Genomic DNA, 16,389 nt, shown 5'->3' on the forward strand with positions numbered 1-16,389 from the left:
TGCAAACTTTTTTTAAAAATTATATTTTTTATTGACTTCAGAGAGGAAGGGAGAGAGAGAGAGATAGAAACATCAATGATGAGAGGGAATCATTGATTGGCTGCCTCCCCAGGCATGTGCCCTTGACCAGAATGAATCCCGGACCCTTCAGTCCGTAGGCGGTGGCTCTATTCACTAAGCCAAACCAGCTAGGGCCCTGCAAACACTTTGGTGTACGGGAGGGCACTCCATCCAGGGCCCATTTTAACCATTTCTATGTTCACAATTCAGTGGCATTAATTGTATTCACAATATTGTGCAACTGTCACTACTATCAATTTTCAAAATGTTTCTTCACCAACAAAGGAAACCCAGAACCCATTAAGCAGTCACTTTCCATTCCCCGCTCGCCAAGTCCCTGGTAATTTCTCATTTTTCTGACTGAATTTGCCTGTTCTGGTACCTCATACAATATTTGTCCTATTGTGTCTGGCTTCCTTCACTTAACATAGTGTTTTCAAGGTTCAGCCATCTTGTGGCATGAATCAATACTTCATTCCTTTTTTATTTTTTTAAATATATTTTTATTGACTTCAGAGAGGAAGGGAGAGGGAGAGAAACATCAATGATGAGAATCATTGATTGGCTGCCTCCTGCACGCCCTCTACTGGAGACTGAGCCTGCAACCCAGACATGCTCCCTGGACTGGAATCGAACCCAGGACCCTTCAGTCCACAGGATGACTGACACTCTATCCATTGAGCCAAACCAGCTAGGGCTCAAGTAATTATTTTTTTAAAGTCCCTAGCATTATATATTTCCAGATGCTGTGGCCCAAGAATACATTGAGAAGATGTAAAATCCAGGAAACATGCTGATATGTGAAGAAGAAAAAATACTGCAATCACTAATTCATAAATATTTTGGGGGAAATTTATATTTATATTCATTATGCTTAATACTTTTGCACACTGTGTGCAGAGTGAGCTTGGGGCAGGAGAGTGCCCCACCTGAAGCCTTTTTCTCTGTGGCCACCTCTAGATCTGTGAGACCGGAGTGCCAGCAACGGCTTGTACTGCATGGATCTGCCTGCCTGGTACTTCCCTTGCCCTGACTAAAAGGCAGAATCCTTGAATAAGCTTCCCCCGGAGGGGACAGGCCCATAGTGTGCCCTTTTTCCAGTGCATCTCTAGAGTGGGTACCAGCTCCTTTAATAGGTTTTCACATCTAAAGAACCCCATCTCTGAGGAACAGGGGAGATGCAGACCGAAATGCTCTAAGGGAGAGAACAATCCAGAAAGAAAAGCCAGGTGAAGGGTTTGCAGCGAAGTAACCCCAACTGGGACTTGGAAGTGGGAGCCGGAACCTCAGAACACGGGTTCAGTCCTCTGGCGGTCATTCAGAGTGCAGCCTCCTCTTCCAAAGGGCCTTCCCTGGCCCCTCCCCTCTGCTCTTTTCCTCACACAGAGCTTTGTTCCCCTACCTGCCCGCTTCCTCTCCTTACCCTGCAAACATAGCCTTGCCTCTTCCTTTCCAGAGAAAACTCATCATCTCGTGAGCTCTATCACCTAACCCTCTTGAAGTAGATCTGGAAAGTACCAGAAATTAACTGGGGATCCTGGCCTCCCAAAACAGGATTGGCTCTGAGACCCACTACCGGCTGCTGCCACTTGGGCTCTTGTCAGAGGGACTGACCCACTGATGGTCTTCCAGGCCGTACTTGCGCTTGAAGCCTTCCCCACACTCGGCTGGCTGTTAGAGCGGACGTGCTGATGACGGAGGAGGAGAGTGGGTAAAGCAGAGGCCACAGTGAGGGCAGGGGTAGGGCTTCTCGCCTGTGTGTGCACCTGTGGGAGCCAGCAGAGAGGTACCTGTAGGCTAGGGGTGTCGAACTCAATCAGAGAAGGGGCCAAAATCTAAAATCCAGCCTAAATTGCGGGCCGAATGGTTTACTGAACAGTCATAAACTGACAATGTCATAAACTGACAGCGAGTGCAGTGATGACAGCGTGGTGCGGGCCACATTGCAAGGCCTGGCGGGCTGGATTTGGCCCGCGGGCCTTGTGTTTGACACATGTGCTGTAGGCAAAATGGAAGCTGCATTTAGGACGGCTGTAGGGCTTCTTGCTTGTGTGCTTGTGCTGGTGGATGGCCAGGACCTAGGGGTCAGCGAAGTGACTCTTGCAGTCTGGGCGTTGGGAGGGCTTCTCCCCAGAGTGAATGGCCAGGGAAGCCCTCTGGCAGCAGCATCGCCCGCAATGGGCAGTAGATGGGCTTTTCACCTGTGTGGATGAACTAAGCCAGAACAGGTCCCTGTACTGGGAGAAACAGGTCACAGAGGAAGGACCGTTCCCCAAACTAGACCACTTCTGGAGGGAGGGATGGCTGAAGTTGTAGCCAGAGTCTAGGCCAGAGTAGGGTGGTCTGTGGGTTGGTGTGTCCTGGAGCCACGGCTCAGTGGAGCTCCACCTGAGTTCCAGCAGAGCTGTGGGCAGGCAGCTCTGTGACGAAGGCCAGGCTGTGTGCTGGCTGGCAGCCTCTCCTTGAGGGGCACTCCCATGCTCCATCTCTGTGTTTTGGATTCTTCAGCCCTTCTTTCCTCAGTCCCATCCCCACATCCCAAGTCAGGGAAAAGGATAAAACTTGAAATGACCTGCCCTGGAGGCAGTGTGAATAGCTGAGTATAAGACCCCGTGGGAGTAAGGCTCAAAGAGAGGGTCTCAGCAGGCCCTGAAACCGAGCCCAGAGTAAAAGCAGATTCTGTCTGGAGGTTAACACAGGAAAGCCCTGAAAACTGGAGATAAAAGGAGGAGACAAAATAGTAAGCCCCTACTCTGACGCAGGCATTGAGGGTGGTGATGGTCCCAGCCTTCATAGAGCTTACAATCCAGAACCTGTTTATAATCCTCTTCCAAAAAGGACATTAAGTGGCCTCCCCAGGTGCCACTGAAGGCCATCATTATGAAGTCTACATGTGGACTGCTTGCCGTCTAGCCTTCACAGAAACACCTTCTGGGAACAGACATTTATTATGACACTAGAGGCCTGGTGCACAACATTCGTGCACTGGAGGGGTGGTCCCTCAGCCTGGCCTGTGCCCTCCTGCAGTCCAGGACTCCTCCAGAGGCAGGCTGCCTGCCTGCCAGCGTAAGCCTGCTCCCCCAGCGGTCCTTAGCACTGCCATTGCTGTGCTTGCCAGCCATGAGCCTGGTTTCTGCACTGAGTGTCTGCCTCCTGGTGGTCAGTATGCATCATAGTGACTGGTCATTCTGCTGTTCTATCAATTTGCATATTAGCCTTTTATTTTTTTAATATTTTAAAAATATTTTTTATTACCGAAACCGGTTTGGCTCAGTGGATAGAGCGTCGGCCTGCGGTCTGAAGGGTCCCAAGTTTGATTCTGGTCAAGGGCATGTACCTTGGTTGCAGGCACATCCCCGGTGGGGGGTGTGCAGGAGGCAGCTGGTCGATGTTTCTCTTTCATCGATGTTTCTGGCTCTCTATTACTCTCCCTTCCTCTCTGTAAAAAAAATCAATAAAATATATTTTTTAAAAATATTTTTATTGACTTTTAAAAAAAATATATTTTATTGATATTTCACGGAGGGGAGGAAGGGAGACAGATAGAGAGCCAGAAATGCTGATGAGAGAGAAACATTGACCAGCTGCCTCCTGCACACCCCCACCAGGGATGTGCCCGCAACCAAGGTACATGCCCTTGACCGGGCCGGCGTTCCATCCACTGAGCCAAACCAGCTAGAGCAAAAGCCTCTAATTTCTTATGTTCCCTGGACTAAAGCTGAATTGGGAGGCTTAGTCAGGGATTTTTTCCAAAGTAACTGAGGATCCACAGATTTGCTGACAAATTTAATGTGGTAATTCAAATTGATGAACCTGGTTTCTCTGTCTTATATCAGCTAGTTCACATGCTTGCTGGTGAAGGCCAGGCTTACACTGGATGAATCCTACTAATTGTGTCTCTCTCATTGATGTGTGTTTTTTTAAAATATATAGTTTTCATTGTTGATAGTATAATAGTACAGATATCTCCCATTTCCCCCTCCTTTACTTCCCTCTCCCAGCACATACTGTCCCCAGGCCTTCGTTACCCTGTAAGTATGTAAGTCCTTTGGCTTATCTCTTCTTGTCCCCTCATCCCCACATGGAGGTGCCATGGCTCCCTCATTGATGTTGCTTCTCTCTCTTTATCCCTCTTACTTCCCCTCTCTCTACAAATAAAAACATTTTAAAAAAATGCAACCAATTTCTGGATATTTATTTTATATCCTATACTTTACTGAATTTATCAGTTCTGGGGTTTTGTTTTTTTTTTTTTTTTTGTGTGTGTGTGTGTGTGTGTGTGTGTGTGTGTGTTTGGGTGGAATTATGTCATCTGCAAATAATAAGTTTTACTTCTTCCTTTCCAATTTGATTACCTTTATTCCTTCTTGTCTGATTGCTGTGATTAGGACTTCCAGTACTATGTTGAATACGAGTGGTGAAAGTGGACATTCCTGTCTTGTTTCTGATCTTAGGGGAAATGACTAGTTTTTTCACATTAAGTATGATGTTAGCTGTGGGTTTGTCGTCTATGGCCTTTATTATGTTGAGGTCTGTTCCCACTTTGCTGAGAGTTATCCTAAGGGAGTGCTAGATTTTGTAAAAAGGTTTTTTTGCATCTATTTATATGATCATGTGATTTTTATCCTTCATTTTGTTTAGGTGGTGTATCACACTAATTGTTTGGGGGTGTTTTCCAGTTTCTTGGGGTTTGGGGAAACATACATTTCTCAAGAAACGCTGGGAAGAAATTCCCACAGATACACACAAGAAGGAGGCCCCAGAGGCGCCAGGAAGAGGAGAAGGCTATGGGGCATGAAAGCTAAGTTTCAAGAGAGGTTAAAGAGGAAAACTGAGTGAATCAAGATAAAAACTAAAGTATTGATTTATTAACTAACTTGCCAGCCATCTTAAGGGACAGTTTAGGGGAGTAGTAAGTTGTCCAGCAGCTGGCTTTGGAGTGAGACCTGGCTTGGAATCCTAGCCCTTACATTTACTAGATAACTGATCCTGGGCAAATTATTTATTACAATATCATAATATAGTAATTATTATATACTGAGCCTCAGTCTCCTCCTCTACTATAGGCAAACAATACGAACCAGCAGGTGTGCAGTTTAGGTTACCCTACTTAGAAGTTAGCAAGTTAATCTGTAACTATTTCATGGATGCCGGCAGAAGACAAGAGCCTCCTATGTGAGAGACAAAAGATCTTATACAAGGCTCAACAAGCAGCCAAGGCATCATGTATGCATAAGTTCTTTTTGCCTCCTAAGTTCCACAGAGGCAACACGGAGGGGCCCATATGGATGCCAGGTACACAGTGAGCTGCATTGTGGGGAGGAGCAATGAGCTCGGGAATCTGTGAGTGGTAAGTAAGTACTCTTTGACTAGATGACACATTACCTCTCCCTCAAGGTTGCTTGCTGGGAACACAATCCTGAGAAATAGCCTGGTAAAGAGTGGCCTGAGCCTTGTCTTTTTGTTTGTTTTTGTTATACTTAAGATTCTGGTTGATTGCAGCAAAAGGATACAGATTAAAACCAGCAAAGGGAAAAGGCGCATGTGCAGAGTCCAGAGAAAGGAGGCCCAAACCTCCAGGTGTTCTCTCCAGTGGCGTTGGTCAGAAATGCATTTAATTCTCCCAGAAACGATTTGTGATAATATATACAATTTTCTGCCACCCAGAGAAGCTCACCTGAGCCTTGCTGTCCAGGATTGTTATTGGGAGTCAGTCACACAGACAGGGAGTGCCTACACCACTGATCTCAGCTACTCACACTCCAGTCCCAGAGCAAACAGGCATTCCCCATTAATCACATTGCTAGGACAGACTTATCTGGTCAGACTGGTACAGCATGGCTCAAGGCCTCCGGCATTCAAAAACACTAACTGGACAAAATATTCGGAGGGCTCAGAATTTATCTCCACAGTGAGCCAAATGCCAGTCCTAAAGATAAGCAGCTTTTTTATTTTTATTTAAAAAAACATATATTGTATTGATTTTTTGCAGAGAGGAAGGAAGAGGGAGAGTTAGAAACATCGGAGAGAAACATCAATCAGGTGCCTCCTGCATACTCCCTACTTGGTATGTACCGGCAACCAAGCTACATGCCCCTGACCGGAATCGAACCTGAGTCCGCAGGCTGATGTTCTACCCACTGAGCCAAACTGGCCAGGATTGCTTTTTTTTTTTCTTTTCTTTTTTTTTTTTTGTGTGCAGGGTTTATGCAATTTAGATCCAATGTCCAGTTCTCCAGGGCTCAGCCACCCTGGTGAATGACTGCAAGTACATTTGGAGAAGGCTAGGAAGACCTACTGCTTGTTTTTGCCAATGTTAACATGGTCCTTCATCAACAGGACCCAGCCTCCCTCATTCAGTGGGGCTTTAGGTCTGGAATTGGCTCATGGTGTGAGTTTGAGGGTAGGACCTGGCATTTTGGGCATAATCAGCAAGATATGTAGCAGCATGAGACACCCATGGAGGAGCATCTCCTAACACCTACTTTACGCAGTTCTTATAAAAATTAGATGGGAATGAACATCAAGTGTCTCACACAGGACATGGAACATCATAAATGTACAACAAAGTGACTGTAATACTATATGCAGTAGGCTAGAGAATAAATAAAATGGATCCAGTTAATGCAGACTAGTGATCAAGAAATGTAGCTGAAAATAGATGGGGCCAGAGGCCAGAGGGCAAGTTCTTTATTGTTTTTAAAGATAAATTTTAGCATGTTTGTAGGCTTGGATGTATGTGTTACAGAAAAGAGAGGGACTTAAAACTAAGAGGAGAGAATGACTAGATGGAGCAAAGTCCCTGAGGGCAGTTGATGAAATCCAGGCACAGCTATATTGATGAGCATTGCATATGAGATACTTTTTTTTTTTTTTATGTTTTTTATTTTAGAGAGGGAGACAGAGAAACATCAAATTGGCTGCCTCCTGCATGCCCCCTACTGGGGATTGAGCCCACAACCCTGGCATGTGCCCTGACTGGGAATCAAACCAGTGACCTATTGGTGCATAGGACTACACTCAACTAACTGAGCCACACTGGCCAGGGCATGGGGCTTTCTTGAGGTGAGATGTAAACAAGTGAGTAGAGTGGTCTCACTGGTAAATTTGGAGTCCAGGTGGGGAGTGGAATGCCGAAGGAGTTCCTTTTTAACACCTTGTGTTTTCTTGGTGAAGAAGGTATTCACTGGCTCAAGATAGATGGAAGACTTAAGTGATACTGAAGGTTTAACAGAGGCTGGAGATCAGAAGAGACCAGTTTTTCTTCATAGCTCATATAAAAGCATAAAGGCAGGTGGGAGATTAACCCATAGGGGGGCTGTATATTAGTTAATTCTTTTGGTTGCAAGTAAAAGAAACTTGAACTACCTGAAGCAGAAGGGGGAAATTACTGGAAGGATACAGCTGGTCATCAAATGGACCTGGGACTGAAGTGCTTTAGGAAACCCAGGAAGTTGTCTCTCATCTCTGCCCTCTGTAGACCACATATTGGAACTTGGCCACCAATGGCTCCCAAGTTTTAATGTTACAGTCAGGTCCAAAGAAAGTCAGAAATTCCTAGGTAAAGAAATATTTAGGTCGGCCTAGTGATAAAAATAGGGGAAAGAGCCGAAACCGGTTTGGCTCAGTAGATAGAGCGTCAGCCTGCGGACTGAAGGTCCCAGGTTCGATTCTGGTCAAGGGCATGTACCTTGGTTGTGGGCACATCCCCAGTAGGGGGTGTGCAAGAGGCAGCTGATCGATGATTCTCTCTCATTGATGTTTCTCTCTATCCCTCTCCCTTCCTCTCTGTAAAAAATCAATAAAATATATATTTTTAAAAATAGGGGAGCCAGTTCTAAAACAGGGGGCTATACAATAAACAAACAAACAAACAAATAAATAAATAAAACGGGGGGATAGGGAGCAGGCAGTCATCTAATAGGTCTTTGCTAGGGTGGGTAGGGCACGTCTCCATCAGAACTGTAAAAATTTCTACTTGGTTAAGGAATTAGACTTATATTTTATATAATAAAACCCTAATATGTAAATCTACCAAATGTAGGAATGGCTGGTGGAACTGGTCGCTATGATGTGCACTGACCACCGGGGGGTGGGGGGGCGCGAGCAGATGCTCAGCACAGGAGCTGTCCCTTGGTGGTCAGTGCACTCACACAGGGGGAGCACCACTCAGCCAGAAGCTGGGCTCATGACTGGTGAGCACAGCCGTGGTGGCAGGAGCCTCTCCTGCCTCCACTGTAGCTGGGTGGTAAGGAGTGAGGGGTCCTGGACTGTGAAAGCCCTGGACTGCGAGAGATGTCTGACTGCAGGTTTAGGCCTGATCCCTGGGGGCATCGGGCCTAAGCCAGTAGGTGGACATACCCCAAGGGGTCCTGGACTGCGAGAGGATGCAGCCTGGGCTGATGTACCCCCTGCCCCCCCAGTGCATGAATCTCCTGCATTGGGCCTCTAGTATTTTATAAACAGTAATTCCACAAGGAACATAATCCATTCAACAGACATTTTAATGAGATCCAATCTGGTCCGACCCCTACCTTGGAGTAGCTCATCATCCAAGGAGACAGTTACAATGAAACTTGCTGAACACCAGAACGGAGCAATGACAAAAGCTGTGTTCCCCAGCTGCTCCGGGCTCTGGGGCCGAGGTCAGAACTAAAGCGGCAGGATGCCCTGTCTAGCTGTTATAATGAGACCAGTCAGGTTTGGAAATTCCAATTTGGTGCAGCAACCCAGCCAAGTGATAGGCCTGTTCATTCACCTCAGTACCGCTTTACTGAGCACCTACCTCCTCGGTGGGTGCCCTGGGGCTCCTCAAAGACTGAGACACACTGCTACCTCTGGGGCTAAGTGAGGGGCAGCATGAACACAACCTGATGACTACAAACTCTGCTTTGTTTGCCATCACCTAACTTTCCACCCTCCCTGAAGGGCCTCACCTCATTTTATGGAAAGCATGCTGGCTGAGGACTCATGGGAGGATGTGCTGAAGTGAGATGTAGGCTTTTCTGACCACTGGCTGCAAGGAGCCAATCCGGACCCTCCAGATCAAGTACAAGCCAGTCCAGCTTTCACTTCTTGCTGCTGGCCCATATGCCTCCCCTGCTTTTCCTTAAGATCTGTCTTGACCCAACGCTCACTGAACTTACGTCCCAGATCCAACTGGAACCACTTTTCCAGTGTGCAGGAGCCTTAGCTTCACAGCATGCGGTTTAAAAAAGAACCTCAGGTTTTGGGGTGTCTCCAGCCCAATAAACCTCGGTGCAGGCTGCCACTCTTCCCAAGTCCAATGCAATCTAGAGCTGTTAAAACAAGTCCAGGCTAAGGAGGTATACAGTATACACTGTGGCCGAAACCGGTTTGGCTCAGCGGTAGAGCGTCGGTCTGCGGACTGAAAGGTCCCAGGTTCGATTCCCGTCAAGGGCATGTACGTTGCTTGTGGGCACATCCCCGGTAGCGGGTGTGCAAGAGGCAGCTGGTCGATGTTTCTCTCTCATCGACATTTCTAGCTCTCTATCTCTGTCCCTTCCTCTCTGTAAAATATCAATAAAATAAAATAAAATATTTTTTTAAAAAAACAAAACAAAACAAACAAACAAACAAACAGTATACACTGTGGTGCTGCCTTATTTTTGTAAGACCTTTAAAAGGAACATTGAAGATCATGTTTGGAGATCACGTGTGGGAACTGAAACCCTGTCTTTCAGGAATGATTGACCAAATGCTGTTAACCTGAAAGGCTGCCACATAGAGGAAATATTAAACATATTCTGGCCCTGACTAGTTTGGCTCAGTGGATAGAGCGTCGGTCTTCAGACTGAAAGGTCCCAGGTTCAATTCCGGCCAAGGGCATGTACCTTGGTTGCAGGCACATCCCCAGTAGAAGGCGTGCAAGAGAAATCTGATAGATATTTCTTTCTCATTGATGTTCTAGCTCTCTGTCCTTCTCCCTTCCTCTCTATAAAAAAGCAATAAAATAAAATAAAAAAAACATATTCTGGGCAAGGCATTCAGGGAAGGAGTACGGCACTTAGCCACCTTCTAAAGATCACGGCTATCCCGCAAAGAAATGACCTGCCTGGTGAGGTAGTGAACTCCCTGTCAAGGGAGGTTTAAAGCAAGAGTAGGCCAAGACTGGTTTGGCTCAATGGATAGAGCGTCGGCTTGGGGACTGAAGGGTCCCGGGTTCGATTCCGGTCAAGGGCATGTACCTTGGTTGTGGGCATATCCCCAGTAGGGGGTGTGCAAGAGGCAGCTGATCGATGACTCTCTCTCATCGATGTTTCTAACTCTCTATCTCTCTCCCTTCCTCTCTGTACAAAATCAATAAAATATATTAAAAAAAAAAAAAAAAAAAAAAAAAAAAAAAAAAAATAAAGCAAGAGTAGAACACCACTTGGCAGGAGTGTTGTAAAAGGGGGCTCCACCTGGTCTGGACGAAGAGGCAGAGCAGGGGAATATCCTGCCACCTCTAAATAGGATCCTCCTGGCTGCATGCAAGGGGGACCCTACATGCAAATTAGAAAGCAGACAGCCCCTAAAGTGTAAGGGGAGAAATTTTACCCTGATGGTCACACACACAAATTCTTTTAGGATTGGAGAGCTGGTTAGACTTGAACCAAATGATGTTACCTCTCTTAATGGGACCATCTGTTCTAGAGAGTAAGGCAGCCAGGGTGGTAGAATATACTCAGGTTCAGGTCTGTGGCAGGAGACCTGGGTTTTCATTCTGAATCTGCCCCGTATGACCTAGGGCTTCTCCTTCCCTTCTCTGGCCTCTCCATGAAATGAAATGAACTTAAGACAGTCCTTCCCATTCTAAAGGGCACTGCCCTTTTGACTGGTTCCCTCTACAGCAGGTCTAGGGCTACCGTTTTGGACTTGGGGGCTACACTTGTGCACGGCCAGAGACCACCTCTGGCGAAAGCAGCGGCCACACTGAAGGCAGGGGAAGGGCTTCTCCCCGGTGTGCAGGAGCTGGTGCTGGGCCAGGTGGCTCCACTGGGCAAAGCGCTTAGAGCACAGGTCACAAGCATAGGGCCGCTCTCCTGAGTGGACGCGCCTGTGACTGGCCAGCAGCGAGGGGTAGGCAAAACGGCGGCCACAGTCATCGCAGGCGTGCAGCTTCTCCTCGGTGTGCGTGCTGCGATGTATGGCTAGGGAGCCGCTTCGACGGAAGGCACGGCCACAGTCTGGGCAGGGGTACGGCTTCTCTCCTGTGTGCAAGAGCTGGTGCTGGAGCAGCGTGCTCCGCTGGGAGAAGCGGGCCTCACAGTGCTCACAGGCATAGGGGCGCTCCCCAGAGTGCACTCGCCGGTGGCTCACCAGGCGAGAGGACGAAGAGAAGCGCCGCTCACAGTCTGGACACGGGTAGGGCTTCTCGCCGGTGTGGATGCGCTGGTGGATGACCAGAGCCGTGCGCTGGCGGAAGCGGCGGTTGCACTCCGGACAGGTGTAGGGCTTCTCTCCTGTATGTGTGCGCTGGTGGATGGCGAGCAGGGAGGGGTAGGCAAAGCGTCGCGAGCAGCTAGGGCACTGGTGGGGTTTCTCCCCTGTATGAGTGGTCCGGTGATTGGCCAGGGACCGGCTCCTACGGAAGCAGCGGCCACAGTCCGGGCAGTGGTAGGGCTTCTCGCCTGTGTGGATCACCTGGTGCTGGGAGAGGTTCTTCCGCTGGGAGAAACGTTTGCCGCACTGGTCACAAACGTAGGGGCATTCGCCAGAATGCGCCCGCCGGTGACTGACCAACAGAGATGGATAGGAAAAGCGGCGCCCGCAGTCTGGGCAAGGGTAAGGCTTTTTTAGATTCTGGGCACACTTGTGGCTTTTCAGAGCCGGGTGATCAGGGAAGGTACAACCACAGTCAGGGCAGATGGGACCCCCGGATGTCTGTCTGGGAATCAGTCGGGGCTTGCTGGGCTTCCGTCCTCTCTTCCCCTTCCGGGGCGCCTCCTTGGGTGGGAATACTTCCTTCTCTCCGTTCTTCTTTCTGGTTCTGGTTTCTACAGGGACACGGGAGAAATTAACTCAACAAATAGGGGGCTACTGCTCTTGCCTATTATAGTGTTTACAGGTTATAAGACAAATAACTTGGCCCCTGTCTTCAAGGAGTGTTAGTGACACAGACAACTGAGTGTGACATACTACTAATAAAGTATGGAGGGAGTTACAGGAGCCCCTAACCCAGCTGGGAGAAATTGGGGAAGGTTTCTTGGAGATTAAATTGATTTTAAAAATGAACAGTTTTGAAGAGGTAAGTATAAGGTAGGAAGTGGAAACAAGGTATGAGCTAGCAGGGACTAGCTCAATAGTTCTCAAATTGTATTGTGATCAGCCGGGACCGGTTTGGCTCAATGGACAGAGTGTCGGCTTGGGGACTGAAGGGTCCCGGGTTCGATTCCGGTCAGGGGCATGTATCTTGGTTGCGGGCATATCCCCAGTAGGGGGTGTGCAAGAGGCAGCTGATCGATGACTTTCATCGATGTTTCTAACTCTCTATCTCTCTCCCTTCCTCTCTGTATAAAATCAATAAAATATATTTTTAAAAAAATTGTATTGTGATCAGAATCATTTGGAGGGCTACTGCAACAGACTACAGGGCCCTACTCCCAGTTTTTTATTTAGCCAGTCTGATTTGTAACATGATCAGGAGCGATGCCCATATTGGTCTGAGAACCACTGCTGTGAGGACCATAACTCTATTGTACCCAATGGCTCTCAAACCTAAACATACATCAAATCAATTGGCACTATTAAAACATACACATTCGTAGACGTCTATAAAGGTAAATAGTTCTGGGATAGGGTCCCCCAAGTGATTAGTATAACTGATGGCCATTTGACAATCTTAGAAAGATAACCCTGGTCTTAGAGAATCTGATACAGAAACTCCAGCTCAGACAGTTCCATCTGCCCCTTTGGGTGGATCTGGGGCCATTCTACCTGAATGGCATTAATCAGAGCCTTGCTTGATCCTGAGGAGAGTGCTGTATGCCTTACACTGGTCAGGGTTCTGCCAGAGGACAGAGAGGCCCCTGCATCCCAGGCAGCTGTTCTCCATGAAACCCCTTCAGCCAAAACAGAATTCAGAGAGGTACAGGTTCTCTTTCCAACGAGGGGCAGGGATCCTGGGAAGGAGGCAAAGGGTAGTAGCTTCTGTATTCACACAATAGAGGACTACACACAGTCAAACCTCAGTTCTGGAAGTTTCCTATCATGAACACCTTGCTTCTCAACCTGACAACCCTTTCAAGCTGATAACTGTATGGTCATGACTGTGAAAGTAGGAATCAGTTTACCACTGTTAACATCTCAGGATGTTGTGCTGTGAATATTTTCGTGTTTTGTTTTGTTTTTGCTTTTGTTGCTGCTTATTATTATTAAATCTTCATATTTTACTGTACATTTCCTTTCCTTCTTATTAAATTTAAATTTCATATCTTTTGCTTTTGAAGTATCTATAAATTTGTATAAACAGTATATTACACATGTACTATAGATAAGAAAGGCTAAAACAGAATCATTTGGGAGTCTGGAATGAATTAATTCAATTTACATTATTTCTAATGGAAAAATATGATTCGGTTTTTTCGAACAGCCTTACGAAATGAATTAAGTTCGAGAACCGAGGTTCCACTGTAGTTGGTCTTCAAGCTGATATGTGAATCTGTGTGGGGACCAAACCAACACCATCATCAATGGTACCCTGAGACTGTGAACTGCAAGCTGGGTCACAGCCACCGCAGCTCTGGACGGAGTCACCACAAGCTGCGGGCCCTCCGCGGGCATTTTTCACTCACTTCTTTGGACCATTAATCCCCTGGGGCACTCCTGTGGGTCCAGGGCAGCTGGTTCCCAATCTTCGGTATTTCGTTCCAACCAGGAGATGAGGGCTGGTTTAGGACCTGCGCACCCTGGGGAAGGAGAACCAGTTAGAGGTCCAGCTCATAAATAACTGGGTAAATATGCTCCTGCCAAGACCCCGTTCTCCTCCACCGACACATCCTGGTCGCAGTCCAGGACCTGGACACTCTGCCTCCTCCCGCCCCTCCTCCCACCCCCGCCCCAGCCAAGCTCCTCCATCCCTCGGCCCCGCGGAAGCGGATTGGGTCCGGCTCACCGAGCGCGCCCAGGTGGCCGTAGGTCTCCCGCATCACGTCCCGGTACAGGGCCCTCTGCGCGGGCCGCAGGCTCCCCCACTCCTCCGGGGAGAAGTACACGGCCACGTCCGCGAACTTCACCGCCCTGGGCTTCCTTCCCCTTCTCCGGCCGGGCCCGGCCTCTCCGGGTCCCCGAGCAGAGAGCGGAGCGGAAGGCGGTGCCATTGGGCCAGCGAAGCCGGCGCCAGGACCTCCCGCCCCGACCTCGGCCCCTAGCGGACCCCGGGACTTGGGAGCCCTCGGGGTGCCGGGACGGAGCGTCCCGGGGCCGCCAGGAGGAAATCGGAATCAGCCGCCTGCGGGCTAACGGAAACCTCTCGTCGTTATTCAGGAAACTCCTGCCCGAACTTGGGGGACAGGCACCGGAAGATGCCTTCGGCGAAAATGGCGGCGCTGCTACTGCACCGCCTTTGCCTGGAACACAGGCAGCTTCCAGCTATCGATTTTATTGACCAGAGCGCCATGACGGCTTCCTACCCTCTCTGCCCTCAAGTGTAATGGCGCTGCGATTGGGCTTCACGCCCTTTTCCTCCTATCCCACGCGCTCATTGGACGGCGGCCGAAGACCGAGCGTTCTGATTGGATGCTGACGGAAGCGGCCTGTTTGAACGAAGCCAACGGAAGTCTAAGGGCAGGAACCGGCCCGGGTGCCGGTGACTGAGCTTGGAGGCGGGAAAGCCTCGGAGCGGCCTGGGATTAGCCACCGACAGTCCGAGCGCTGCTACCCGAGAGAGGGGCGGATGTGAGCGGGGGAGCCCCTGGGTTCCTTTTCGTGTCTTTCCAAGAGGATCCTTCTCTTTGGATAATGGGAACTTCCTTGTTGCCCCTTTGGGAAGGGAATTACTGTTAAGAGTTTCGAATGTGCTGGCAACATACCCAACATGTTACACATTTTGTCTTATTTATTCCTTGCCACCACTGTGTGAGGTGATGGTTACCATTCCAGTTCCACAAATGAGGAAAGACACTGCGAGCAAAATAGAGGGAAGATTTAAACAGGGGTGAGGGCGGGGAGTGGGGGAGCAGATGGGGGTCTTCATTCATGCTGCTGAACTAGGCACTCTCCCCTCCCACAACCTTAATTTGCTTGGTAACTCAAGAATCCACCTGAGCCCTAACCGGTTTGGTTCAGTGGACAGAGCGTCGGCCTGCGGACTGAAGGTCCCAGGTTTGATTCTGGTCAAGGGCATGTACCTTGGTTGTGGGCACATACCCAGTAGGGAGTGTGTGCAGGAGGCAGCTGATAGATGATTCTCTCTCATCAATGTTTCTAACTCGTTATCCCTTACCCTTCCTCTCTGTAAAAAAATCAATAAAATATATTTAAAAAGCTGTTATGAAAGAAAAAAAAAAGGCTGTTATGCTAAGTGTCCATCTGACCGGCAGCTATGATGCACACTGACCACCAGGGGGCAGACGCTCAACGCAGGAGTTGATGAGCTGCAGTGATTTGGCAGCTGCGGTCCTACCATGATGTACCCCAAAACCAGAGAGGAGGGAGCCTGATTCCTCGTGGGGCACATGATTCCACCTTTGGCTGTGGGATATATTGTTGCTGGGGCACTGTCAGCCCGAAGCTGGTTTACTGCACCCTCGCGTCTGTGTTCCACACTCTGTACAACAGCAACTTTGCAGAGTGCCCTCTCACACTCCAGGACCCCTTGGGGGATGTCGGAGAGCTGATATGGCCCGACCCCTGCAGGCCAGGCCGAGGGGCCTCACCTTCTGGAGGGACCCCGCTCACTCCTCAGATGCCCTTCGAGCCACAGCACCACCCCAGGTGCAGCTGGCCAGGAAGGGACCAAGGGAGGTTGGCTCCAGGGTGTGTCCAGCCCATCTCGTCTAGGGGTCCCCCCTCCCCGCCCCCTGCCGCTGGCCACCTAATTAGTTTTCTTTCAACGTGCAAGAATCCGTGCACCAGTCACTGGTATTCATATAAGTTCTTTGGTTGATCTCTTCCCCTCTTCCCTCTGAGGTTATTCACCCTGTTCCATGCCACCATGTTTCTAGATTTGCCAGTTTATTTTGTTCATTAGATTCCACATATAAGTGAGATCATGTAATATTTTCTTTCTCTGCCTGGCTTACTTCACTTAGCATAATATTCTCCAGGTCCCTCCATGTTATCTCAAAGAGTAAGAGATCCTTCTTTTTTTTACAGCTGCATAGTATT

The 16,389-nt window shown here is 48.7% G+C and overlaps 1 protein-coding gene and 1 pseudogene across 2 annotated transcripts in view; both read right to left on the reverse strand.

The window, feature by feature from the left end:
* LOC311622192 (transcription and mRNA export factor ENY2-like) overlaps window positions 1-15,523 on the reverse strand; it is a 42,803-nt pseudogene extending 27,280 nt beyond the window's left edge. The window contains exon 1 of the transcript XR_014797053.1: window positions 15,506-15,523. The product of XR_014797053.1 is annotated as a transcription and mRNA export factor ENY2-like (transcript). The remainder of the gene's footprint in view (window positions 1-15,505) is intronic.
* Window positions 10,876-14,728, reverse strand: ZNF689 (zinc finger protein 689; the record flags this gene model as incomplete). Its single annotated transcript, XM_084883038.1, has 3 exons — window positions 14,177-14,728; window positions 13,857-13,970; window positions 10,876-12,059 (listed from the first exon to the last, which is right to left on the reverse strand). The coding sequence occupies exons 1-3, from the start codon at window positions 14,379-14,381 to the stop codon at window positions 10,876-10,878; spliced, it is 1,503 nt and encodes a 500-aa protein (XP_084739164.1). The 5' UTR covers window positions 14,382-14,728.
* Window positions 15,524-16,389: the final 866 nt, after the last annotated feature.

Source organism: Pipistrellus hanaki (assembly GCF_964339955.1).
Source record: "Pipistrellus hanaki genome assembly, chromosome: 4".
Classification (NCBI taxonomy): domain Eukaryota; kingdom Metazoa; phylum Chordata; class Mammalia; order Chiroptera; family Vespertilionidae; genus Pipistrellus; species Pipistrellus hanaki.